The following is a 26389-nucleotide window of genomic DNA, read 5'->3' on the forward strand; positions in this document are numbered from 1 at the left end:
TGCTGGTTGATGTTGTGTTCTTTTGCATTTTTTATTATTTATTTTTTTTGCTGGTTGGTACTGTGTTCTGTTGCATTTTCTTTTTTTTTTATTGTGTTATTTTAGGTTGTGCACTTGGATTCTTTGTTGTTTGGCGGATATTGACAGTCAGTAGAAGAAGACGTCAGTGATCTTATGTCAGTGAATCTTGGCAAAGCCGCGCGCAGTTAGAATTCCCGTGCCAAAGACACCTAAATAGCTGGCATGCGATCTATAGGGCACGCTAGACTTTTTGTTTTTATGGCAAGGGGGCTACGTACATATAGCATTTCTTTGTTTCCAAAAATACTTCTTCTGACCCCCTTCTATTTTTTGTGGATAGATTTTGGATGTAACACATGAAAGCATCCCCACCTCCATCCCCTCCCCTTTCCCTAATTTAACAGCTGCAATGTTTTAGGCTGCCTGGCACTGCACATGCCCTATACACGTAAACAGATATATTATGGTTCCCAGTCCAACCTCCGAATCTTATCTGAGCAATATGGCGCTGTGTGGCGTTTGGGGGATATACAGATATATTTTTTTAGGAATTTGAGTGTGAGAGTGTCTGTTATATACACATTTATATCTATCTATCTCTCTATCTATCTATCTCTCTCTCTATCTATCTATCTATTATATATATATATCATGTGTGTGTAGTATGTATACATACACACGTACACACTCTCACATACACGTTTCCATTGCTCCTATCAATGGTCATTTGGTATAGTAATATCACTGACTGATTACTCTGTATATTATAATATCATGCAGGTTTGGTAACATATAACTTTTATTTTGTGTTCACACCTCTACACACTTGTTTTTTTGTGTGGACTTCTATGTATGTTGCTCTGTGCTTGTCATTTGTTGGGAAAGGCAATGTCATCATGGGGTGACCTCAGTGTTCACTTCTAATAAAGTTGTCTATTTTGTTTTCTGGTGTAATTGGATATTATTGTCCTTTTTTTGGTCTTCCTCTTTGATTTGCTCTGTATGGGGTTTCTGGTGTCGGTGACTTTTCATGGCTTCTGGCCCTGTCTATGGTTGCGTGTAGCGATGGTCGACGCTCCGATCTCGAGTGTCGCAGTGAATCCGGTGTAAAACATTCCCCTTTTGGACGAAGAAGCTGAATGGCGTTCACCGACGCAGGTGAAAGCGAGCCCTGTAATGTGTTCCTATAAAGTACCGCACGTAAGTCGGCCACCTCTGCAGGATAACGAGGCATTGAAATGTGTGCCGAAAAAAAATAAAAGATCCTGGGCGTTGTGAGCCTGTCATTTCCCCACGTGTTAATTGATAGGTGAACGCAGCCATCCTTCAGCCCTTTCTTATGGGGCAGGTGCAGTGGATGCGGTACAGAGAGCGATCTCACTTCTTCAGCTGTACGTGTGGGAAAATCAGGCGAGAGCAGATGTCATCTTTATGTACTGCTTTCATGCCGCTTGTCTGTTGGGTACCTTTTTGTTGTTGTTTCCTGAGAAATATTACAGCCTAGCTCCCCGATACAGATTGTGCAGCGCCCGGTCGTTGCTTCAAATAGAAACTCTGTATCGGTTCAATTATTTGTCTTCATTCATATAGCGCCAACAAATTCCGCCGCTCTTGGGTCTCGTTGCTCACGTTGGGTCCTGCTTTTCAAAGAGCTTGCAATCTATAGCCCTTATACAACTGGAGCCAATTTGGACTCCCAGCGCTACAAGGCCTTGGCTCTTATCGTGGAGCCAAAATGATGTTCAGTTTAGAAAGAGAAGGAAATAAATGCGACACTAGCTGGCTTGTGGGTCCTGCAAGGCTGAGATGCTGGTGGCCCTCATGCCATCACAGGACTACAACTCTCAGTGTGCCTTTCAGTGCTTGTTGTCCCGTAACAGCTGGAGGGCACAAGTTGCTCACATCTAGCGTGGTGGTGGCCTCTGTACCTCGTTCCTGGCCATCTTCGTAAGGGGGGGGGGCTTCTGCAGAGAGGAATGTAACTTGAGCTGTAGTCTTGACATTCCCAGGGAACATTTTTCACATGAAAGGCCTTTTTTTTCCAGCCTTGTAAAGAAACAGCAGTTTGTGTTTGATGTCTGCAGGTGTTCAACAATCCAGCCATGCTGAGGAATTATTTCACCTAAAAAACCTTCCACTCCTCCTTCGCCTTTTCTCCAAACACACATACACATGTTGTTGATCTAAACTCTCAAGGTGCATTTCCTAAAGGCCTTCGAGAGCGCCTATCACTCCGTGGCTTTTGTTGTGCCATTCCTCACGCTTCGCAGGCATTGTTCTTTGGTCCAGGAGAACCATAGCGCTCACTATTTTAAAACCATTTTTCTTTAGGTAAAAAAAAAAAGACCAGAACATTTTAAAATATAAACAAATAAAGCGCAGACATTTTTTATTTTGTTTTTGGGTTTTGTTGGTTTGTTTAGCTTTCTTCTACCAACTGATCTGATCTGATGCTAAACAGTTGTTACAAAAAATATTGACAGGTATAGGTTCGAGTGAGCCAAGGTTCATTTTCTACGTTCCATTATTTATTTATTTATTTTTAGGCTTTCGTGACTTCTATTTATAGTCCTTTTGTAGTTCTCAAACAGTGCAATACCTAAAGTCGACGTATGTACAATGAAATGTATGGTTTATGTGCAAATGTGTTTGTAAGGGAAAAATCTCCACTCTGCAAAATCTTTGAGCACCTTTATACCTACTTTGGATTTGTATGGATATTTTTGGGGATTTGCACTCGGGTATTTACCTTACACACAGAGTGTAGTTGCTACCCCTGGGACTATAGAGATATAGATAGATAGATAGATAGATAGATAGATAGATAGATAGCTATACATAGATACAGATGGATATATACTGTACATATAGATAGCTATAGATAAATAGATATAAAGAAAGATAAAAAAGAAACTGCATATAAGGTGCAATGGAAAGCAAAAATAAATAATACACATTTATATTGAAAAATCAAAACAAACAGTTACTTAGGAGGAGGCAAATTGGCTTTAATTTATAAAACAGACATCAGTATTTTAAATATTGCTTACTTGGCATGATGTTTGTTGTTATAGAGGAGGAGAGATGAGATCCATATTATTTTACTTGATAAATAAAAAATAAAGATAGATGAAAAGAAATATAGATGTATGTGCATTGGACAAAAAATAAATTGTAAAGATCAAAATTAATATTATTTTTAAATTAAATGTACCATTGATCTATTTGTAGAAAAGATTATATCAGTTTACCTAATGTGTAGAAAAACGTTTATGTTGTAAGTAAACCCACACATAACTGATACCTTCCAATGCACAGTATAGGTATGAATGGGTTCTCTGAAGAGCTAATTAATAGGCAGTGTGAAACATTTTCGCAGTGTAGGGAGACATTTGACTCTATATGCACCTCAGGTTTTACATTGGTTCTGTATTTTGTATACAATATTATTAGTTCTAATCTGAATTCAGTTCCTTTTTTTGTACATAAAGGGATGTGAACGGTTTAAGGTTGATGGTTTTGTTTTAGGCCCTCTATGAGAGATGGTGGACTATATAAAACAAGAAATGATTGATGTTGAATACAATAAGAAGGATAAAATTCAGGAAAGCCCTTCACAAAAGGTGCAAGGTGTTTGAGGGTCTGAGCTGTTTATTACATTAACCTTGTAATCTGGTCTTATTTTTTTAATAATAGTCTCTGGGCAATACGTTGGGATTTCAGAATATTTTTTTTAGAAAAGACGATGTTTAAAGTTAAGATGGGGTAGCGGTGAGTGATTTTTTTGAATACACAGCTGACTGGTAAAGCTATAGAGGCAAAATAGCAACCTGTAATCTTGTTTTTGCCTAACATAGAGCAAAAGGACTCACAGCAAGCTTATACCATTAACACATAGATACATTTCTGTGCAGGTCTGAATACTTTAAAAAACAGAGCTGCAAATGTACTGTAATTATTACCTATACCTCCATAGTGTAGCTTTTTGTTTTGAGGTTGACCTATAGTGAAATTAAGGTTGGCAATCTCCAGCTTGCGTGCAGAAGAAGGCACCTGCCTTCCTCTAGTTTAAAATTTCTTCAACATTGATACAGGAGCCCTAGAATCCAAGGAACACCTTTATATAAAGACTGACCAGAGCCCCAGAATCTAGAGAAAGCTCTCATGTTAAAACTGTCTTTGGCTAGGAGGACAGCACTTTGGCCTGTGCATCACTGTTGGAGCGTTACAGTGAAGGACGGCCTCTATGACCAGTTGGGTGGTTCAGGAGGATGAGCCCAAGCCACTGACTTTCTAGTTGAAGATGGTATTGGAATAATAGAGCACGAGGGGTTGAGGGCTTCCAAGATGCCATAGATGAAGACTGAAACTTCAGGGTTGGGATAAGAATGAGAGGGCTAATTCCAGCTTATATAGAGGGTTGGAATGAGAGTGGAAGGGCGAGTCTGTCCAACTCCAGCATATATAAATGGTTATAGTAAGACCAAGCCTCACTGACCAGTTGGATGGTGCAGGAGGACCAGTCCAAGGCTGTGCCTTTCTAGCTGAAGATGGTATTGAAATAGTAGAGCATGAGGGTTTGAGGGCTCCCAAGATGCCATATATGAAGGCTGAAACTTCAGGGTTTGGATTAGAATTAGGGAGCTAATTCCACCTGATATACTGGGTTGGAATAAGAGTGGTAGGGTGAGTCTGTCCAACTCCAGCTATATAAAGGGTTAGAGTAAGACCAGGCCTCACTGACCAGTTGAGTGGTGTAAGAGGACCAGTCCAAGGCTAAGACTTTCTAGCTGAAGATTGTATTGGAATAATAGAGCACAAGGGTTTGAGGGCTCCCAGGATGCCATAGATGGAGGCTGAAACTTCAGGGTTGGGATAAAAATGAGGGAGCTAATTCTGCCTTTTATAGAGGGTTGGAATAAGAGTTGAAGGGTGAGTCTCTACAACGCCAGCATATATAAAGGGGTAGAGTAAGACTAGGCCTAGGAACCGGGTAGCCAATGCTCCTCAGAAGTTACAGACGGCTCCTAACTTTTCAGTTTTTCTCTAGTTGTTGAGCTGGTTCAAAAACTAATATGCTGCTGCCTCCTGGATTAGACAGAGTGGCTCTTGAATTCCATATGAGGTTTTCCACCCCTGGAGTAAGATCTAAGCACATATTGAAGGTTAGAGTAAGCACTTGTGTCAGTGGATAAAAGCATCATGCTCTTAGGTGCTTGTATTTGAGATTAGATTGAGATGCTCATGAGATCATTCATTGACATGACTATTGACGGGTGCATTTGACCTGCAGTTGACCTCCTTCTGATCTATTTGACCTCCTCCATGTCTGCATCAACCTGTTTCAAGCTTCTTTTGCATTCTGTTGACTTGTACAAGTAGAGAAACATTTCTGACCAAACTGTGGGCTAGAAGGACACTGTGTAATGACTCTGGGTAGATATGAATTTCATCGTCCTCTTGTAGCTTCATAAACTAATACAAAATAAATTGTTGTAAGGAATATTGATGTAAGTCTGTGTATGTTATGACCAATACAGTGGACACTTAAATTATATTAATTAAAAAAAATTCACCTTCTTTGGAAAATTCCAAGCTAAGCCCAGCCAGGGCTTGTCCATGAGGTCCTCTTCTTGCAGTGCAATATCTATGGAAAAAAAAACTTGAGGGGTGTTGACACTAAAATCATGATGTCACTGACTCCCTGATAGAGCATCCAATGGATTAAAAGGGTGATGTACTCTGAAAGGAAAAGCAGGGGATTGTAGCTGGGAAAGGGGGGAAGCTGGTGCTACCTCCACAGACAGCAGTGAAGGGCTGGCACGGGTTTTAACTGTTTCTGACTGACTCTAGGCAAAACTAAAAAGTTAAAGCTGGACTGCGGGATAAGCAAATGTTGTCTCAATTCTTGTCATGTGTATTGTTCCTTGAATCTTGGCGAGCTTTGTGTATTTCTTCCAGATCTATGCAGTAATCCAGTGTGACACTTGGAGCTTCCTGTAATAAAGACCGGTCACTGCTGCTCTCTCTCCTTTTGCAGGGTGACTGGTCTTGTCTCCGCCCCCTCCTGTAATGAAGACCGGTCACTGCTGCTCTCTCTCCTTCTGCAGGGTGTCTGGTCTTGTATCGGCACCCCCCCTGTAGTTTTCTGCAGGCAGCCTGTAGTGGGTGGGGCCTGCTGAGTCCCTCCCACAGCTCTGCTTACTGCACAGGCTATGTACAGCACAATGACGATGGCTTTGTATCCTTCTGGAATATATTTTTATTTTGTGCCCAGGGTTCAGCTGTAAGTAAGATAATTTAAGCAAAATTCTATCATTATAAATAAAAAAAGCTGACATACTAATCTTTATTGTCAAAATTAGTACCCCTGACCGCCTCTGGTTATTAGTCATGTAACCAAATGTTGGTACATTGGGCACTGGAAGAAAAAAAATCAGAATTCTGGTGGAGCTACTGATTGCCCCATTAAGCAGTGACAAATGCACCACTGTTAGATCGTGGGACAAACCCAGAAAGGAGTTCATAGTGCTGATTCCTGCAAGGAATATTAATGCATCCGGACCTCTTTTGCCATTCATGAATATGAGGGAGGAAGGATGGCTCAGTTGTGACTTCAGTATTGCTTGGCAATAATAATTATCAGTACTAAAGATTGGAATGAAATTGTGTAATTCGAGTGTTGGCTTGTGTATTCAGCGTTCAGTTATACGGTTTAATAGGGAGTGAATCTACTGGCTTGTTTGTCTCGCATCACACTTTTGCAGTTTTGCTATGGGGGAAAGTCAGTGGACGTCTGGAAATTGAACACAAGGGGTGCAGAGAAGGTAGCCTCTTCAAGGCCCATCATGGTGTGTGTTGAGCAGCTGAATTGGATTGTTGAAGCTTATTGCATTAATGGTCTTCAGTTAAGACTATCCACTGGGTCCTTATGACTTTTCGTTATGCCTGTGGCTGCGGGTGCTCCTTTTGGATTTATGTGTGTATGACATGGCTGGACAAATTCCAGGAGCCAGGTAGCCAATGCCCCCTAAAACTTATAGCTGGCGCCTAACTTTTGGGGTTTTCTCCAGTATCAATGGAGCTGGCTCCTAAGAAAAAAATCCTGCTGGTTCCTGAATTGCACAGATCGGCTCCGAAATTCCATATTAATTTGTCTACCTCCGATGTATGAGGCCTTGGCCTTCAAACTGACAGGGGGGCACAGATCCATGCAGGTCCAGTCTGAGCATTGCTTGCAACCACTGGGCTGTGTAGCATTCCTCTAGGTCAGTGGTGGCGAACCTTGGCACTCCAGCTGTTTTGGAACTACAAGTCCCATGAGGCATTGCAAGGCTCTGACAGCCACATACATACAGTAATACCTTGGTTTAAGAGCATAATTCGTTCCGGAAGCATGCTTGTAATCCAAAGCGCTTGTATATCAAAGCGAATTTCCCCATAGGAAATAATGGAAATTCAGATGATTCGTTCCACAACACAAAAATATTCATATACAAATGATTACAATGATTACAATACTGTACTGTAATATAATACTGTATAAAATATAAAGAAAAATAAACCAATTACCGGTACCTTCGTGGCAGGTGTGAGGGGGACAAGAGAGAGGAGGATTATTGTGTAGGACGACTTTCACTGTCACTAACGGAATCACTGATATCTCTTGACTCAATGGAATATTTTTCATTTCGTAAAACCTTAACAAGGAATCTATCCAATGTGACATTGCATTGTTGTTAAACAGACTCATCGCTCGCACTGCTACAGCCTTATTCGGTGGTGCTTTTCTACAAAATTTTGCTAGACAATTGCTTGTATATCAAGGCAACATTTTTCAGAAATGTTTGCTTGTCTTGCAAAACGCTCTCAAACCAAGTTACTTGTAAACCAAGGTATTACTGTAACTCCCAGAGGCAGATGCATGTTGGGATTTGTAGTTTTGGCACAGCTGGAGTGCCAAGGTTCGCCACCACTGCTATAGGTGGTGATAATGAGTGCAAAGTGTTGCAGGAAATGCTCTTTATCATACACCAGTTACTAAACTTGCTATTTGCAGTCTTTCATCCAGTGGTCCAATCTGTTGATTTTTCAATGCAGAGAAGAGAAAGAAAGGTTAGCCACACTTGCACCCACTCTGCTCACCAAACGAGTTATGCTGATGTTGGTGGTGGGTCCGTAGAGGGATGAGAGTGGCAGATATCCCACTGGTTGTCATGCTGCGAGGGCAATGAAGCATCAGTGATGGCGGGAATGCTGAGCACTTGTGAGCCACATCAAAAAGTACCTTAAAGCCAGATGTAGCTCCCAAGCAACTGGTTCGGGACCATTGTTCTCTAGCAAGTTCTACTTGTTTAAGCAAACTAAGCTAACATTTGACATAACTATAACTTTGATGTGCCCCCCTGGGCTGGCAACAGTCAGCTTTCATTTAATTAGCATAAACCTGTTGTTGCTGTAACTGCTTAAAGGAGAACTATGAGATGAGTCATTTCCACTCACCTCATAATTCTAGCCGACCTGTGACAATGAGACTGTCACAGGTCGGCTCAGTAGATCGGGAGGTGAGCGAACACATACCGGCGTTCGCTCACCTCTCGATCCTGTCACGGCTCTCTGCCGTGACAGGGGGAGGGGCTGGATTCCCCTCTCCCCGCTCCGATCTGCCAGCGCTGACTGGCAGAACGGACGGGGAGGGGGCGGGTACAGCTGGCTCTGCCTCTAGATAGGCAGAGCCAGCTGTCACTCACGCAGCTGGGCGGATCCCGACGTCCAGGTCGAGATCCGCTCCGGCTGAGGCATCTCAGTATACCGCGAGCTGTAGCTCACCGTATACTGAGCCTAGGGCGACGGGAGGATGCTAGTTTGTGTCCTCCCGTTACCCTAAGGAGAACTATGGGAAAAACACTGACCCCATAGTTCTCCTTTAACAAGTGTTAGCTGGAATTAGGCTTTAAAGCAGAACTCCGGGTATAAATATTATTAAATCTTTCAGTGGGGCTACCACTGCACTGCAAGGATTAACTACTCGGTTTGGCGTCGGGTCAAAAATAGAAAAAAGTTACACTCACCCGATCCTCCGAGTTGACTTGCTCTTTGACCAATCCCTGGAGCCCCTCTCCCCCTCCACTGCAGCGGTCTAAGGTCCAGTGTGTAACTTATACATAGTTACTATTCAAGAAGCCAGCATGTAGCTTATACGTAGTTACTATTCAAGAAGCCAGCGTGTAACTTATACGTAGTTACTATTCAAGAAACCAGTGTGTAACTTATACAGAGTTACTATTCAGAAAGCCAGCGTGTAACTTATACGTAGTTACTATTCAAGAAGCCAGTGTGTAACTTATACAGAGTTACTATTCAGGAGGCCAGCGTGTAACTTATACGTAGTTGTTACTATTCAAGAAGCCAGTGTGTATCTTATGCGTAGTTACTATTCAAGAAGCCAGTGTGTAAGTTATACAGAATTATTATTCAAGAAGCCAGTGTGTAAGTTATACATATTTACTATTCAAGAAGCCAGTGTGTAACTTATACGTAGTTACTATTCAAGAAGCCAGTGTGTGACTTATACATAGGTACTGTCCAAGAAGCCAGTGCTTAACATATACACATAGTTACTATTCAAGAAGCCAGTGTGCAACTTGTACATAACTTTGATCAAAGTTTCATGAAGTACAGCACAGATTTGGTTATGTTGTGTGGTGTCAGCCCAATAAGTAGACAAATGGCATATCAGATGTCTCATCTGAAAATGATAAGGAATTATTAAACAAAGCCCGCGTCTGTGGATCTCAAGCAATACTTGATCGCGCTTTTTTCTTTAATGTCCATTAACTCCTTCGCTTACGACTGAGCTTGTCAAAGAATCCCATTGATGGTGGCCTTTGTGTCCCTGCAGGGGTTAACCGCCTTAAACCTTGGCCTAGCAAAAGGGGGTCCCGGCATGTTTTCAGCACCCCCGGCCTTTCTGGGATATCCCTCATCATGCCGCGATCAAACGCGATCCTGCCGAACTCCCAGCCCCACCTTGGCCAAAGGACATGTAGACGGCTCCTCGACAAGCAGATGTGATAGGAGCACAATGGGGAAGGAGTGATTCGCTGCCATCCCTGGGCTTCTTTTCATCTTCTTTTGATGAAAGATCTGATACAAGCAAGACAACAAGTACAGCTGGAACAACGAAGCCCTCTCAAGAAAAACACGGGCTCGGGGTGACTCTTGGATTCGCTTGCAGCTTTCCTGGCTTCAGAACGCAGCGTGTTAAGGAGCAGAAACCGAGCTTTGTCTGGTCTTAACCCCTTCATGACTTTGGGAGCTGGTTTCTGCTTCAGGGAACTTGGCAATTGTTTTTAAGGGGAACCCGTCACCGAGCAAAACTCAGAGAGCAAAGTGTTCTTACAAGACAAACAAATAGAGGTGCACCGAGAATGACAATTTCAAAACCGAAATTAAAAAAAAATGTCAAGCTGAAACCGAAAATGTTTTTTATTTTAACTTTTTCCATTTTTTTTCCATTTTATTTTTATTTATTTTTTTAAATATTTTATTTATTTATTCAAGCCAAAAGTGCCATTTTCCGCTGATATGTTTCGGCGTCCCATATATCGGTGCATCCCTACAAAGAAAGTCAAAGGCAGAGGCCTAAGGCCCCATTCACACCAGGGCGACAGCGGTTCTACACTTTTTTTCGCACATTTTTTTTGCGTGTTTTTGAGCCTTTTTTTTTTGTGTTTCAGCTCATTTTACAGTTGTTTTCTGTTCTTATGTAAGAGCATTTTAAGGCTCATTTTCAGCTCCTTTTCAGTTGCCCAATGAAAAGCAGTCTCAGCTGCAGAAAAGTCTTTAGAGCAAAACGAGCTGATATGCACCACAAAAGAAGCTCATGGGCTATTTTAAACAATGGGCATATTGTTACCCGTGGTCCAGCGTGTTTGCGTGAACGGCCCCCATAGGAATACATGGGATTTATATTTGCATGCATTTCAGCGCAGAAAGAAAACGTGTGGCGAAATACCCTGATGTGAAAAGGGCCTACGTTCCCTTACAGCCCAGTTCAGATTTACATTTACTGTAACAATAAAAAAGCAAGATCTCGATGCCAGGGGCGTCCCAAGGAGCGGAGACCCGGTAAAACCTCGCCGTGACGTCATGCATGCCCATCTAATTGATGCCTGCAGTGGGAGGAGGGGACGTTCATCCGGAGGGATGAGGTATGCCGCCGGGTCCCCTCCTCTCTCCTGACACTGTTGAGCTCTCGGTCCATGACAGAGTGCCCGACTTTTTAGACGGGGTGACACCAAAATGACTGTCAGTCATTTTAGTGTCACCCCTCCAATGGTGTCACTCGGGTAACTAAACAGATCCTCCAAGTTGGGCAACTGTGACAGAGCTCCCTCCAGCCTCTTGCCTCCTCCACTACAGCAGTGGCATGTACCTCGGCATCCTCATGTCCTATACACTGTGTATAGAACGTGATGACTTGAGGATCCTTAGACTGCTGCAGAGGAACGGGAGTAAAAGTGGAAGGGACTGGTCTAACAGCATGTCAGCTCAGAGAACTGGGTGAGCATAACTTTTTTATTTTTGAACCTAGACAACAAAGAGCCCTTTACCCTTTTAGTGCAGGGGTAGCCCCACTTCGAGGGTTAATACTATTTTTACACATAGTTCTGCTTTAACCAAAATGGCTTTTTGTGCATCTAATGTAATGTTTTTGTACCTGTTGATCCTGCTAGTAGCAGCACTTCCTGTAGCAGCACTAAGCCAGCAGCACTAAAGCCACTGCCTTGCCATTAGCATGTCAGCCTGCTGTGTCTGCTCTGTCACTGGTCATTGGGCCACCTATCTTGATAGATACAGTTATAGTTACATACATCCGACTTACATCCGACTCCTACTTACAAACGGAGGCTATTACTGTACAGAAAAGGTAGTTGTAATGCTACCGCGCTTGTGCTGACGAGGAGTGCCCGCCTTTTTGGGTCTGGTTCGTAGTACTGTACGCACATTACAGGAAGTTGGCTCTTGTTAGCCGTGCAGACGAGGGGCGCCCACCTCTTCTTCTGGGTCATTGTGAGGTTTTTACTGTTGTCTGTAACCTCATTAGAAAGATTTATTCTCATTTCCTGTCCTTGAGACAACAGGAAGTGAGAGGAAATCTACCCCTAGGAAGGGAAATTCACTTCTGTAAGAGTTATCATGGGAAAAAGGTGTCTCCACTGAAGCTTTATCACCAATCCTTGTATCCACAACAACCCAAAATTTTCAAAATCCAATTGTCACAGGGACAGAAAGTGAGGGGAAATCTTCTGAACAGGGGCACACTCAGAAAAACAAACGTTACAGGGGGTAAACCCTTCCCTGTGCTATCCAAAACAAAAACATTTTTTGGCTTGAGTTACACTTAAAAGATGTACCTGTTCCAACTCACATACAAATTCAACTTAAGAACAAACCTACAGTCCCTATCTTGTTCGTAACCCGTGGACTGCCTGTATTGCTGTCAGCCTGCAACAGGAAGTGCTGCTCCTGGCAGGTTAAAAAAAACATTGCAGGAAGTGATGTTACTTGGCAGGATCTCCAGATAAAAAGCTTTGCAAAAGATTAAAACAAATGATTTGCTTCCAGTGTCACTAAACCCATTTGAAATAAAATAAATAAACAAATACAAGACAGGTACACACTGTTTTCTTAAGAAAATTCTATACAGCAAAACATACTGAACACTCGATTTTGAATGTATATACACTTTAACCCTTACTAGCGATAAACAGAGTTAACCCAATGACACTACCCACTGTGCCAAATGTGGCAGCGGCAGCTCCTAGTAATAAGTACGTATCAGTTATAATTGAGGCTTAGAGTTTTGTTCCCTTGGCAGCTCCCTCATAGGAATCCGTAAACGGTGAAAATGAAAAATATATACAAGATAAAGCTTTTTCCTCTCTTATTTATTATAGTGACTCTGCCTGGCAGGGTGATATTAGCGCTTGGCCACCAGTTGAGCAGTTTTGGTTTATTTATTTAATCAAATAAGCTACAAAGTGCTCACCCGTTATATTTTGCATACATCTGTCTGTTCCAGAGATTTGTAGAAGAAAATAGTGCTCAGAGGTTTCGTACTTTTTGGTGTTTTTGTAAATTTTTTTGGGGAATAGCCAACAATAGGTAAACATTTGACCATACTTGCCCCATATTTAGAACCTCATCATCATTATTATTATACAGGATTTATATAGCGCCAACAGTTTGTGCAGCGCTTTACAATATAAGGAAGACATTACAATCACAATACAATTCAACACAAGATGGTAAGGAGGACCCTGCCCATGAGGGCTTATGGGAAAGGATTAAATAAAACCTTTATATTTGCTGAACAGTCTTTTTTTGTCCTTCCAAATGAACCTTTGTAAACTTGAACACTGTTGGTATGCAGTACAACCCCAGGAATCTAATTGATTAGGTCACCTGTGAGTGTCGCACTGCTTATGCTAGAAATCTGCACAGAGCTTTAATTTAAGGTTCAATCCTAAAGGAAGGGTAGTGGTATTATATTTGCCTCTCCGGTGGACACCTGTCATCCCTTATGTTCCAATGTTGCAGTCTCTGTCAATCTCTTCAACATTCAACACTTTTTAGGTGTGTCGTATTTCTGTGTCCCCAACCATGTGCTGTGTTTTCTGCCTCCAACCCAGCTTTTCTCAATCTTTTTTCATTGAGATGCGTTGTCTGCCCACCAATCTGCTTCAGAATGTCATCTTTATTGATATTGTTGCAGCTTAATATAAAGCAATGCATTGTATGCAGAGTTGTGGTTCCATCCACCGGTTGTTCCAACACCCAAAGAATTGAAAAGAAGGGATTTATTTGTGGGGATGCAGCGATACCGTTTTTTTAGTATCTAGTACGAGTACCGATATTTTTTTTCCGGTACTTGTCAATAAAGTCCCACTAAGGAAGCTGGGCGGCGTGTAATGACCTGCCGCAGAGCTTGCTGATTAGCCAGATGGCCGGGCGGCAATTCATTACCTGCCCCCTGGCTTCCTGATTAGCTGGGAAGCCGGCTCCATGCTCCCTCATCACCAGCTTTCTGTACAATCAGGAAGCCGGGGGGCGAGTCATTACAAGCCACCCGGCTTCCTGATTGGCCAGGAAGCCAGCTCCGTGCTGCCTCGTGGCCAATCAGGGAGCCGGGCGTCCGGTAATGACTTGCTGCCCGGCTTCCTGATAGCGTAATTTACGGTATCAGCATAAGTATTGTGAGCATTTGGGCAAGTACGGGTACTTGGTTTAGGCACCGATACTAGTATTGGTATCGGTGCATCCCTTCTTATCAGTATGGATTGCTTCAGATGTATTACAATTGTCAACCTTTTTTCTTTTTCAACCAGTCGCAGCATCCTTTAAAATTGGAGACACCCCTATCTAAAATGTAAAAAAACTATGCATTGCCCCTCCAATGCATGACACGTGTAAAAGGTTTGAGGCAATCCTGAGGAAACCAGAAGACACCCTGGTTGAGAGGCTGCTCCAACCTCATATTTTTTTCACAACAATAACTTATATTTGGCCATGGCAACAGTGATAATCAGCGTAAAGCTGCTGGGTTCTGACCAGAATCCCTTCCAGAATCCCTTCCATGCATGACATGGTGTGAAAATTTTAAGGCACTCCTGAGGAAATCAGAAGGCACCCTGGTTGAGAAAGGTTGCTCCAACCCCAAATGTCACTACAGGGTGACAGTAGTAAAGTACGAGTCGGGGGAACGGAACCATGTCATCATACACTTAAAATTGACTCTTTTTTATGCCAAAAAGGCATCAACTGTAGGTGGGATCAGTAAGCTGTAAGTTGATTTAAAGCAGAACACTTAACCCTTATAGTGGAGTTAACCCTACACTGCAAGGATTAACTGCTCATTTTTCTCTAGGGGCCAGAAAAGAAAGGAAATAGACTCACCTGTTCCTTGGTCCTGCAGCAGTCAGTGCTCATGTCTCTGGCTCTCTGCTCCAGCTGTGTTATGCCCATCGGTGTTCTCACATCTAATACAAGTGAAAAGACCTGCATTAGACGTGATGGCTTCACGGTTCTCTGGGAGAAGAGGCTGCGGGGAGCAATATAGCAGCCATGTGTTATTGAGGATCTTTAATCCATCCCCTAGACCAAAACGAGCAGTTATTGCACATCCTTGGGTTCTGCTTTAAACACGCTTGGGATCAACACAGGTCTCTACAAAAATTGAAAACCCTAATGTTGAAATAAAAAAAGATGGAGAGGGGGCAGACTTGATAGACCACTTGCTCTTTATCTGCCACCACTCTTCTATTTTTCTGTAGTGATCACTGCTAGGGACAATGATCACTATCTGGAACGGATTGTGGCCAGAACCCAGCAGCTTTACTCTGATGATCACTGTTGGAATGGCCAAACATAAGTTCTTATTTAGAAAAAAATTGCATGTTGTGATCACTGCACCATTAGAGTCCCACAACACCTCTTTCTGACTTTACAGATGTTACAGTATGGTGGAAAGTTGACCATTCTCTTTGCTGCAGTTTCTCTAACATGTTGGAGCAGCTTTATGTAGAATGCATGGACTGTTAGACACTATTGGCACTGTGTGACAAGGGAAGGTGATTTTGGCCCCAGTACCAGATTATCTCACCCCGTCACTGTATGTTATACTGTAGACCTATGTTTAGTACTTGTGCACTCAGTAGATAAATTGACCTGTAAATACAGTAATTATTGTAAGTGCCGAGACAGAAACTAGTGAACCGTGCTTCCTGAGACGGTTTATTAGGGTTTGCAAAGTAATGATATTAGTCTAAAGGCTGGGGATTTTTTCTTCTTTGTTTTTGGTGAAAATGGAATGCTTCATGTTCTATTGGGCCGTTTAAAAGAGAATTGCCTTAGATAATTGGGGGCACTCAAAACAACTTTTTTTTAATCCCATTACAGTATGGCCAAAGCCAAGATACAAGTGGACACAAGGCAGTAACATGGCAATATGGAAGATCGATCCTAGGAATAAAAAAAGATGGATTCTGATTGCTTGGTATCGATTATTGATTAGTGCTGAACTGTTTCCAGGGCCAATTCCTCGGTCATATACAGTTATAGAGGAGCTGCCATAATGTTTAAACTGTTCTGAGAATACTGTACAAACTAAAAAGTTGGTTTTGCACCTGCTCAACTGTTTGCTAAGCAGGGCAATGAAGCCTATTGAGGCAGGCCACTCTAGGCATCATTTATGGAGGCATGATTGGGGGCCGGCACTGAGGCCGGAGTGTCCATACGAGACGGTCCATCCTAAGTGTAGTTCACAGGCTCAGTGATACTGAGCTCCTTGCCTAGCCACTGCGCCTGTTACACTATCAGCGCTATCTCCACCCAAGATAGTCATCTTTGCTTTGGTGGGGCAGCAAAAATGTCCGCCTTAGGCAACATCTGCCCCTGGCATGGCCCTGTTCCTGAGCTTACCCATTGGTCATTTAATAGGTTGGGTGGATTTATTGACCAGCAAGAAGTCTGAGGTGGTTGGGGAAGCTCAACTTAACAGAAATAGTTGAGGTTTGCCTATAAACATCAGATGTTTCTATATCTGGATCTACTGATTGTTTGGCATACAGTTTGTTGCAGAGGGAGTGGCAGAAGTGCTCGCTTTGGGCGGCATTTGTCCCCAGCACGGCTCTGTTACCAAGATGTCGCATTTGTCCTTTAAGACGTTGCCTGAAGTGGGTGGAGTTGGTGAAGCTGCATTCTCACAGACAAAATTGAGACATGCCTATCATTTCAGCTGCTTATATCTACTGATTGCCTGGCATACAATTTGCCACGGTGGGGGCAGCAAAAATGACCAGCGTCTGTGCAACACAACCCTGAATCCTAAACCTCCATGATGGCCCTTAATATTTGGTTGGAGTTATTGACCAACAGGAAGGTCGGTGGTTGATGGAAAGCTCAATTTTCGCAGAAAAATTTGAGACGTGCCTATAATTTCAGCTGTTTATATATCTGGATCTACTAATGATTTGGCAAAACATTTTGCACTGAACGTTGCCTCTACTAATGTAATTATTCACTCAAATTTCCCAAATTTGGGCAGGCTTAGTTTAGGTAGCTTTTTGCTGCTTGGACCATTTTTTTCCTGCTATTAAAGTGCTATGTAAGGGCCCCTGGTCCTGGCACAGCAGTTACTCAGCAATAAAGCTATCTTTCGATCTCTGCTTTCTTTCTTGTGGTTTGATTTCACATGAGCCTCGCTAGGTGTGACATTTGTGGTTGGATGACATATACTGTAGTGTACCCAGGTGTTTTGAGGTTGACAGGCTGGCAGTGGTTTTGAAAGTTGATGCTGCTGGAGACTGAAAAGTTAGTTCAGTTCATTGCACAAGTAACATGTGACTTAAAAACATCATCACATTAAACTTCTACATGAACAGACACATCCTATAAAACAAAACACGTTGCATCGATTGTGTTTCACAGTTGCATAGCACCTCCTCCGTTTTCCAGCGCGCACATCATTCCATTGCCTCTGCAGATTAAAAGTGTGCCTCCAATTTGGGGGACAATAATCAGCTCCTTCAGGAGAAATATAAAGAGAGAGAGAGAGAGAGGATTCTGTTGTATTCAATTGCAGATCCTTACCTAATGCTGCCCTGTAGATATAGACCTTGTCAACACTTTCTAAAACCAGGCAAAGCAGGTAGGGTCTTTTATTACTAGCTGGCTAGGCCTAGTTTTGTAATATGAAAGTGTCTTTGAAGGCCACCAAAAATGAAACTGTTCTTGCAGGGAATGGCTATAATTTGATGCCAAGTTCTGTAGGTTGGTTGCATGAGCAGGGGGACAAGATATCTGGGGAAATACCGTTGCTATAGGTGCATTAAAGAATATGCTTAATCTCTGTTTTAGCAAATATTGGTTGGTACCAGAGTGGAATGCAACAGTTAAAGTGGACCTGAACTGTAACAGTGAAGATTTGCTGTATGGGGAACATCTTGAAATGTTAAAGTGAGACTGAAGCCAAACTTTTTTTTTTTAATAGTTTTGGATAGAAAGGAGAGGGATTAGAACACCTGGACGTTGGTTTTTTTTTTGCCGCCTGTGTCCCCGTTGGGGAGATTCACCCTCTCTGTTTGCCCTGGTGACCGATATCACTGAAAGTAAACTAAGATCTCAAATTTCTGGTTCCCATCAGAACTGGAATAGATATGAAATCTTCAAAAATGGACATTAGTTCCGGTGACACCAGTGATTTCCCTTTCTTTGGAGGGATTTCCTCTCACTTCCTGTTGTGGCTATTGCAGAGGAAGTGAAGGGAGATCTCCTCAGTGGAACACCGCACCCATACTCTATACAAAACTAACAAAAAAAGGTTTTGGCTGCAGTTCTTCTGTAATGGTGCCTAAAGGAATACCCTGATAAATCTACATTTTCCTTGAATTGAGTGAGCACTCTTTCTATGCCTTCAGCCTCATAGCCATCTTATCTGCAGTGTGAGATCATATAAGGTACTGCTGCTTCTTTTTGGAGTGAGATTTGGTGATGTCAATACTGTGTTGCTCACTGTTCTCCTTGCTGGAGAGGAAGCTGTACCTGAGAAGTTGCAGTGCAAGGATCTCCCTCTTCATTCAGTCTGTGGATCGGAGCTCCTTCTACTTCTGCTGTCTCTTGAGAATTTCCCCAATTTCCACACCTCTTTAATGACTCTGAATGTATTATAAACTAATGACATTGTTTGTATTTGGGATGCACCAATTGCTTTTTTTTCTCAGTACTCGCCGATTCAGAATGCCGATACCGGAAATCCCATTAAGGAAGCCGGGTGGCTTGTAATGACTTGCCGCCCGGCTTCCTGATTAGCGGGGATGCCGTTTCCGTGCAGCATAGAGCTGGTTTTCTGGCCAATCAGGAAGCCGGAAGCGGTGTTGTTCTTTGAATATTTACAAGCCTGTAGATGAGCAGCTGTCCTCCATACACGATCATATTATTTGCCTTTAGTGATTGCCGGATACCATTCACAGTTGATCCATTTAACGTGTTGCCTGGAATTGCACTTTCTGGATAAATTGCTTGTTTTAGAATTTTAAAAAAGTTTCCTTTTTTTCACTCTGTTCCACAAGAAATACAGTTTTAATCGTCTCATTTTCCAGGACGAGGATTGGGAAAACGCGGTGCTAAATGGCTAATCAAATTATGCCTGAGTAATTCAGTTTATCAGTTGTAAAGTTTGCTTTTGCACTTGCTGTTTAAATAGTTATTCCCCTCATGATTACATTGTAAATGCGTTTCACAACGGCGGAATATGAATGTTCTTATGTTTCATTTTCTGAACACCATAAAGGGCTGGATCCTGACCAGGGGTACAGAAAGTAATGCTGAGACAGGATTACAATGTTCGATGTAACTTCCATCACCAAGGAATCAAGCAGAAAATTAACCATTTTGATTCTTCTGCTTAAAGCGTTTCTAAGCCCAAATTCCAAAATGTAATATATTGCAGCTTACTTATTCTTAGACATGGTAGCTGCATTAGTTTTCTTTTTTATTATTATTATACAGGATTTATATAGCCCCAACAGTTTGCACAGCGCTTTTTAAGCCTTTGTAATGCTCTGGACTACAAATCCCAGAGACGTCAAGCTTATCCCAAGGATGAGCCCAGCTGTAAAGCTTGGCAAAACTTTAATTTCTATTTGTTGTCTGTTCTTGCAGTAAACTTCAAGGAAACTGACTCAGTAGCATTAAAAGTACTTTACTTGGCGAAAATGCTGCGTATACACACTTGGTTACAGGAAAAGCAAGCAAATACATAAACAAGACTGGCTGCTACAAACATAACATGCACCCACTACACTATCTTCTAGTACATGTATGATTTCTAGGAGGGGAAACACTGAAAATATACTTAGCTTAGGCTGCAGGCTCCACAGATTCCGTGATGAGCAGGACTAGGCCTAGGAAGAATGGCTTCTCGTTGCAGTATCCTTTGTATGTCCTGGTCTTCAAGCAAGTCCTCTCGTCTTGTGAAGCGCCCTCGTACTGTCCCCCTCCTTTGAAGCCCTGGTCTGGTGAAGTGCTGTGTTGGTGAACTGCTGTGTCATCTTTCAGCTACTGGCTTTTTATTGAGAGAAAACTGGCCTAAAACAATGGAAGCGACGCCCCTTTCACCTTTCTAAAATGCAATACAATGCATTTCACGTACCATAAATTGCCATCAGTAGTCAAGATTTTGATTTGAATCTTGACCAGGCTAGGTGTGACTATTTACGATCACCATCCCATTGTGATACAAATCAATACAGGACAAGCTACACCATTGTGTAAAACCAGTTTGGCCTGTATTGTATTGGCCCCTTCCATTGTATGAACCAAGTTTCTATCAACAAACAAACAAAACCTCCATCTCTATTGCAAATCTATGTGTGTCTGAAAAAGTCCACTAAGATATATCGCAACACAGCCTTTTATCCCCTTTACTTTACCTGGCAATCCGGCCAGGAAGTCTGTTTTATTTTAACTTCCTTTAACAGACCAAGCTGTCCAACAAAAGTGGCAGATAGAGGGTTGAGACAACCCATAAACCACTAATGGGTGATTCCAATGCTCAGATTTTATTCATTTATCCCAAAAGAAAAAAAAAACAATTACAAATGTTGCTGTAACTGCTTATAAAGTGTTAGGTGGAGTTTGGAGTAAAGAAGAACTCCAGGTATGTAAACAGTTAACCCTTAGGACCCATTCACACCTGACGATGCGTTAACCGCACATCATCGGTGCTCCGGTGTTCTATGGAAAGCTCCAACTCGTGCAAATCTCCAACTACCTCACTGCCGGGTACTTGCAAGTTGGAGATTTCGACCGGACAAGGTTAGACTACAAAACATAAAGACTGATGGAGCTCTGTACAGCTACATTTTAACAATATTCATCAGGTGGCAAACTCAACGAGTATTCTGCAACGCACATGCGCACCACAACTGTACAGAGCTCCAGTCTTTCTGAGCACCAGAAGTGAGGTAGTTAGATTTCGATGAGTTGGAGCTTTCGATAGAGCCCCAGCACAGTGCTGAAGTGATTATCCCAGCGCATCGCACTGTGCTCTTTTTTTTTTTTGTTAGAACTTTATTGAAATGGCACAAGTGATTTATTACTCAGTTCTATGGACACAGCGAGGTGCAAGGCGGTTGTGCTGTGTCACATCCCGCTGTGCTGAAAAAAAAGTAGGGCATACCTTACTTTTTTCAGCACACACCACCATGTTCCTACCGCAATGCAGTGCAATGGTGTGAATGGGCACTATCATGACAAGGAACATTGCCTTGTCTTGCAATGCTGCAAACAACGGGCTGCAAACAACGGCCAGCGCAGCTCCAACACAAATTGTGTGAATGGACCCTTATGCCTTATTGAAACCTTGGCAACTGTGTCGTGTTTGCGCGCATTCACGTACGTTTTTTCCCATGTTTGCCCTGTGTCACCCATTGATTTCAATCGGTGCTGCCATGTGACAAAGGAGGGAAAGTATCTCATGTAGCAGATTCTGCTACAGGCGTACCAATTTTTTTTTCACCACGTATTTCTGTGCATTTAATGTGTTTTCCTGGCTGTGTTTGGGGTGCCATTAATAAGTAATGGCACCGCAAGCATGATGCAAGTTTTTGACGCGTTTTGACATGAATTTGCACGGAACGCAAAGGTGTAAACAGGAACATATAGTGGGGCTACCCCCACACTGCAAGGGTTAACTGCTCATTTTTCTCTAGTGGACCGAATAAAGAAGATATATTCCCCTGATTCTCAGTCCTGCGGTAGTGAGTGCTCACCTCCCTCACCATCCACTCCGACTGGGGTTTGTCCTTCCGCATCCTCATGTCTGATGCAGGTGAATAGACTGTATTAGACATGATGGCGTCATTGGGGCTTAGACCACCGGAGCCCATGCTGCAGTGACCGCTTTAGCATCCAGGTGGCATCGAGGATCAGATAAGTATATTTTTTCCAGAGAAAAAACGAGCAGTTGACCCTTGCAGTGCAGGGGTAGCCACCTGCAAGGTTTAACTTTTTACATTCCTGGGGGTTCCTCATTAAATGTGGTTTCTCCTATGCTCCCCGGCGCCATCTAGTGGCAGTACTGCATGCGAATGGCATTCACCTACCTAGTCCCTGGGCAGAAGATTTATTGATCACCCCCAAAGTGTACTGATGCGTGCAGTAAACCATAACAACTAATTCTATGTCAACGTTCACCCATGTAGAGCGGCCAGGTCAATGAAAGCTGCTGATTGGTTGCTGTAGGTGACCACACACCGTGTAAAGCTTGGTGCAGAATCTGCGTTTTACTTTATGCCAGCTTGGAAATTCACCTGCCGCTAGACAAACGGTATTTAATCGTCGTTTAGACACTGAAGTGGGTTTAACTTTTTTTTTTACCCCTTTATAAGACTAACCGCTGAAATGGAAACTTGGCACTTCATTCTTCTTCTCGTTTGTGTCATAAAAATTCTTTATATCTGTCGGGTTAACATGAGCCGTGTCTGCAGCTCATAAGCAGTATTATGCATTGTGTGATAGCCTCATAAGTTCAGCTGCTTGAAGGTATTTCTATTACATTAGACAGCAGGCCTTGCGCTAGAGGTGTGGCGACTCCGGCATTTGCCAGAATGGCTGTTGTGTCTTGCGGTGGTTTTGGCACTTGTTTCCTGTTGGATGCGGTCTATGCATGGGCTTAGCTTGAGTATTTTAGCAGCTCGTTGTGTGGTGAAGATATTTTACAAAACCAGGAGCAGATCTTATACATATTATTGGTTTGCTGGGCTTTTAAAAGGCATAGTCAACCAACAAGGAGAACACACAAAGGAAGCCCTGCTCCTCCACGGCCCAGGGAAGGAATGAGCCGGGTGCTTTCCTCTCGGACAGGGGTGTCAAATCCAAACTTACTAAGGGCCATGCCGAGGGTTGTGAATAAAATCAGGGGCCGGACTTTAATATCACTTAGCAGTTGACTTTACTTTCTATTTACTTACTTGCTGCTGTACAAAGCTTGGGCCCACTCATCATTATATGACAGTCCTGGTGTCCTGTATGTGAGGGCAATACAAGTGTCAACAGTTCCTGTCAATTCTATGACACTCCTGTGTGTGAGGGCACTACAAGTGTCAGCAGCCCCTGTCAATTCTATGAGACTCCTGCGTGTGAGGGCACTACAAGTGTCAGCAGCCCCTGTCAATTCTATGACACTCCTGCGTGTGAGGACACTACAAGTGTCAGCAGTTCCTGTCAATTCTATGACACTCCTGTGTGTGAGGACACTACAAGTGTCAGCAGTCCCTATGAATTCTATGACACTCCTGCGTGTGAGGGCACTACAAGTGTCAGCAGTTCCTGTCAATTCTATGACACTCCTGCGTGTGAGGACACTACAAGTGTCAGCAGTCCCTGTCAATTCTATGACACTCCTGCGTGTAAGGGCACTACAAGTGTCAGCAGCCCCTGTCAATTCTATGACACTCCTGTGTCTGAGGGCCCTACAAGTGTCAGCAGTTCCTGTCAATTCTATGACACTCCTGCGTGTAAGGGCACTACAAGTGTCAGCAGCCCCTGTCAATTCTATGACACTCCTGTGTGTGAAGGCAATACAAGTGTCAGCAGTCCCTGTTAATTATATGACTCCTGCGTGTGAGGGCACTACAAGTGTCCGCAGTCCCTGCCAATTATATGACACTCCTGTGTGTGAGGGCAATACAAGTGTCAGCAGTCCCTGCCAATTATATGACACTCCTGTGTGTGAGGGCACATTAACCACTTCCAGCGGGTTCACGTACATAGAAGTCATCCGCTGGAAGTGGTTATACCATGAACACGGCTGCTCCGCCGGTGCCGCCATCGGCTTCCCGGGCTCCGCTGTCCCCCGTGCCAGCCTGGGACCGGCGTGGTGGGTCTCCCCTGATGGATCGGAGGGAGATCAGCAGGCTTCACCAGCTTCTTATTCTGGCTCTAGGACAGTGACACCGGAAGTGATGTGATGCACATCACTTCCGGGTCCAGTGATGTGCATCACATCACTTCCGGTGTCACTGGGCACATTCTCTGGCTCCTAGAGCCAGAAGTAGAAGCTGGTGAAGCAGATTCATCAGCTATCAGCAGGCTTCACCAGCTTCTTATTCTGGCTCTAGGACAGTGACACCGGAAGTGATGTGATGCACATCACTTCCGGGTCCAGTGATGTGCATCACATCACTTCCGGTGTCACTGGGCACATTCTCTGGCTCCTAGAGCCAGAAGTAGAAGCTGGTGAAGCAGATTCATCAGCTTCTTTGGGGTCCCTAGGTGACTTTAGGGGTCGGAAAGACTTCTGATGTCTCCATAAAGAGGACCTGTCACATTATATTTGCTATTACATAAGGGGCTTGTTATACCCCTATGTGATGGCAATAAAGTTAAATGTAAAAAAAAAAAAAAATTATTGTAAAAATGAAAGTGATTTTAGACACTCACCATTTTGTCTGGCACTCAATTGGATTGTTTATGCTTTAGGATTAGTTTACCAGCAGCAAGCAGCCAGTTGTTGGGGTTGCAGCAGAAGTAGATTTTCATATGTCGTATTTGGGCAGCAGGTACAGTTAGTACAATATATTTACAACATGTTGCACTTGTGTCTGAATCTGGAATCCTTTATATGGAAAATGTACATGTAGATCTAACAATCCTGCACCATTAGGACATTTTTATTACATATACAAATGTGGCTTGGTGTGCTTTTATAGGCCCAGGCTGCTTTTTTTTATTCTTACTCAGGCAATGGAAAGTATTTGAGGTTTTCTTTATTAATTTCTTGAGCCCCTTGTTTTATGTGTCTTGCATTTCATTAGGATTTACCTTTTTTTATAATGGACAAAAAAAATCCCAGCAACACGTGATCTCTGTCCTTCTAGTTTTATTGTCGGAAACAAGCATATAATGATATATGTATTACAAAAGTCATAAAATGTGCTGTATTTGTTGTCAAATAAAATCACGTATCCCAATAAATCTGCTTCCTTTTATGCTCGCCTCTATGTTCTGTTAAAACTTGTCAGTGATTGAAATATTTTCTTAAGGGTCTCTGGCTGCGATGTCATGCATTTTGTTTGCCGCGCCGGAGAATGTTTACTCTCCCTTAAGTTGTATGTTTTGTCAGCTGCGGAAATTGGAACGCTAACAAACACCTTCTGGGCCTCTTTTTATGACATCTCCTCTTGTATCCATACGTAGATCTGCCATCGAGCAAGTGACTGACAAGAGGCAAACTGGCACTCGGGGCTATAATCAGCATGTAATACAAGACAACAGCAATACAATCACCCAAACCTGATTCGATTATTACACCGTTTTCATGATTTTGCATTATGTTTTATTACCCGCAGCAGATGATATAGTCTGATGTAGTCTGGTGATGTCACAAATTGTGCGGCCTCGCTGCATAAATTAAGCGGAGTGCCACAGTCAAGATTCGGCAGCCGCTGCTCGGTTACCTTTCCCGAAAAGGCTGTTGTGTATTGTATGCGTGGCTTATAATTGTGTGTGATTTTGGTCGCACTGCAAAGATCCCACGTGAACATCAACTTTTCTGAAAGGTGGTGTAGGCATGGCCCTGCGTATCTGTGCCCAGTGCCGGCGATTGACCGTTCAGGCCGCAGATTGGATCAGGGTGGTTAGCTGGAATGTTAAGGGTGTGATACCAAAGAGTTTGTATTTATTTTAAGATGACAGGATGACCGGATACAAGCCATGATAATGAACAAGAAGGCATATTATAGACATTTCCTAAAGGATTTGTAGAGCCAGGCATGCCTTCCCTACAACGTTCCTCTGATTATCACAAGCCATGCTTTTCTCTAAAGGGCTTGTAACGAAGTGCCAAGCATCTTATTTGTGACTCCAAATTCCAACTCCACACTTTTCCAAAAGCACTTCTGAAGTAGAGCCAGGCACCCTATTCCTGCAACCTTCCAACTTCAAATATCACAGTCATACTTTTCCTAAAGGACTTGTAAGGTAGAGCCGAATACCCCATTCCTGCCACCTTCCAACTCCAAATATCACAGTTATACTTTTCCTAAAACACTTATAAGGTAGAGCCAGGCACCCCCATTCTTGCCACTTTCCAACTCCGAATTTCACAGTCATACTTTTCCTGAAACACTTTTAAGGCAGTGCCAGTTATCTCATTCATGCCACCTTCCATCTTTGAATGTCACAGCCATGCTTTTCCTAAAGTACTTGTGAAAAAGAGTCAAACCCTCATTCCTGTCACCTCCCAACTCTAAATGTCAAAGCAATGCTGTTTATTGTTGCATGTCAACCCGCCCCACCCCAC

The 26389-nt window shown here is 43.0% G+C and overlaps 1 protein-coding gene across 6 annotated transcripts in view; it reads left to right on the forward strand.

The window, feature by feature from the left end:
• TCF4 (transcription factor 4) overlaps positions 1 to 26389 on the forward strand; it is a 375506-nt gene that overhangs the window by 936 nt on the left and 348181 nt on the right. For all 6 annotated transcript variants that reach the window (XM_018576263.1, XM_018576264.1, XM_018576265.1 and 3 more), the window contains exon 3: positions 10823 to 10836. In XM_018576263.1, coding sequence (XP_018431765.1) covers positions 10823 to 10836 — 14 coding nt within the window. The remainder of the gene's footprint in view (positions 1 to 10822; positions 10837 to 26389) is intronic.

This window comes from Nanorana parkeri, unplaced genomic scaffold, assembly GCF_000935625.1.
Source record: "Nanorana parkeri isolate BGI_ZX_2015 unplaced genomic scaffold, ASM93562v1 scaffold61, whole genome shotgun sequence".
NCBI lineage: Eukaryota > Metazoa > Chordata > Amphibia > Anura > Dicroglossidae > Nanorana > Nanorana parkeri.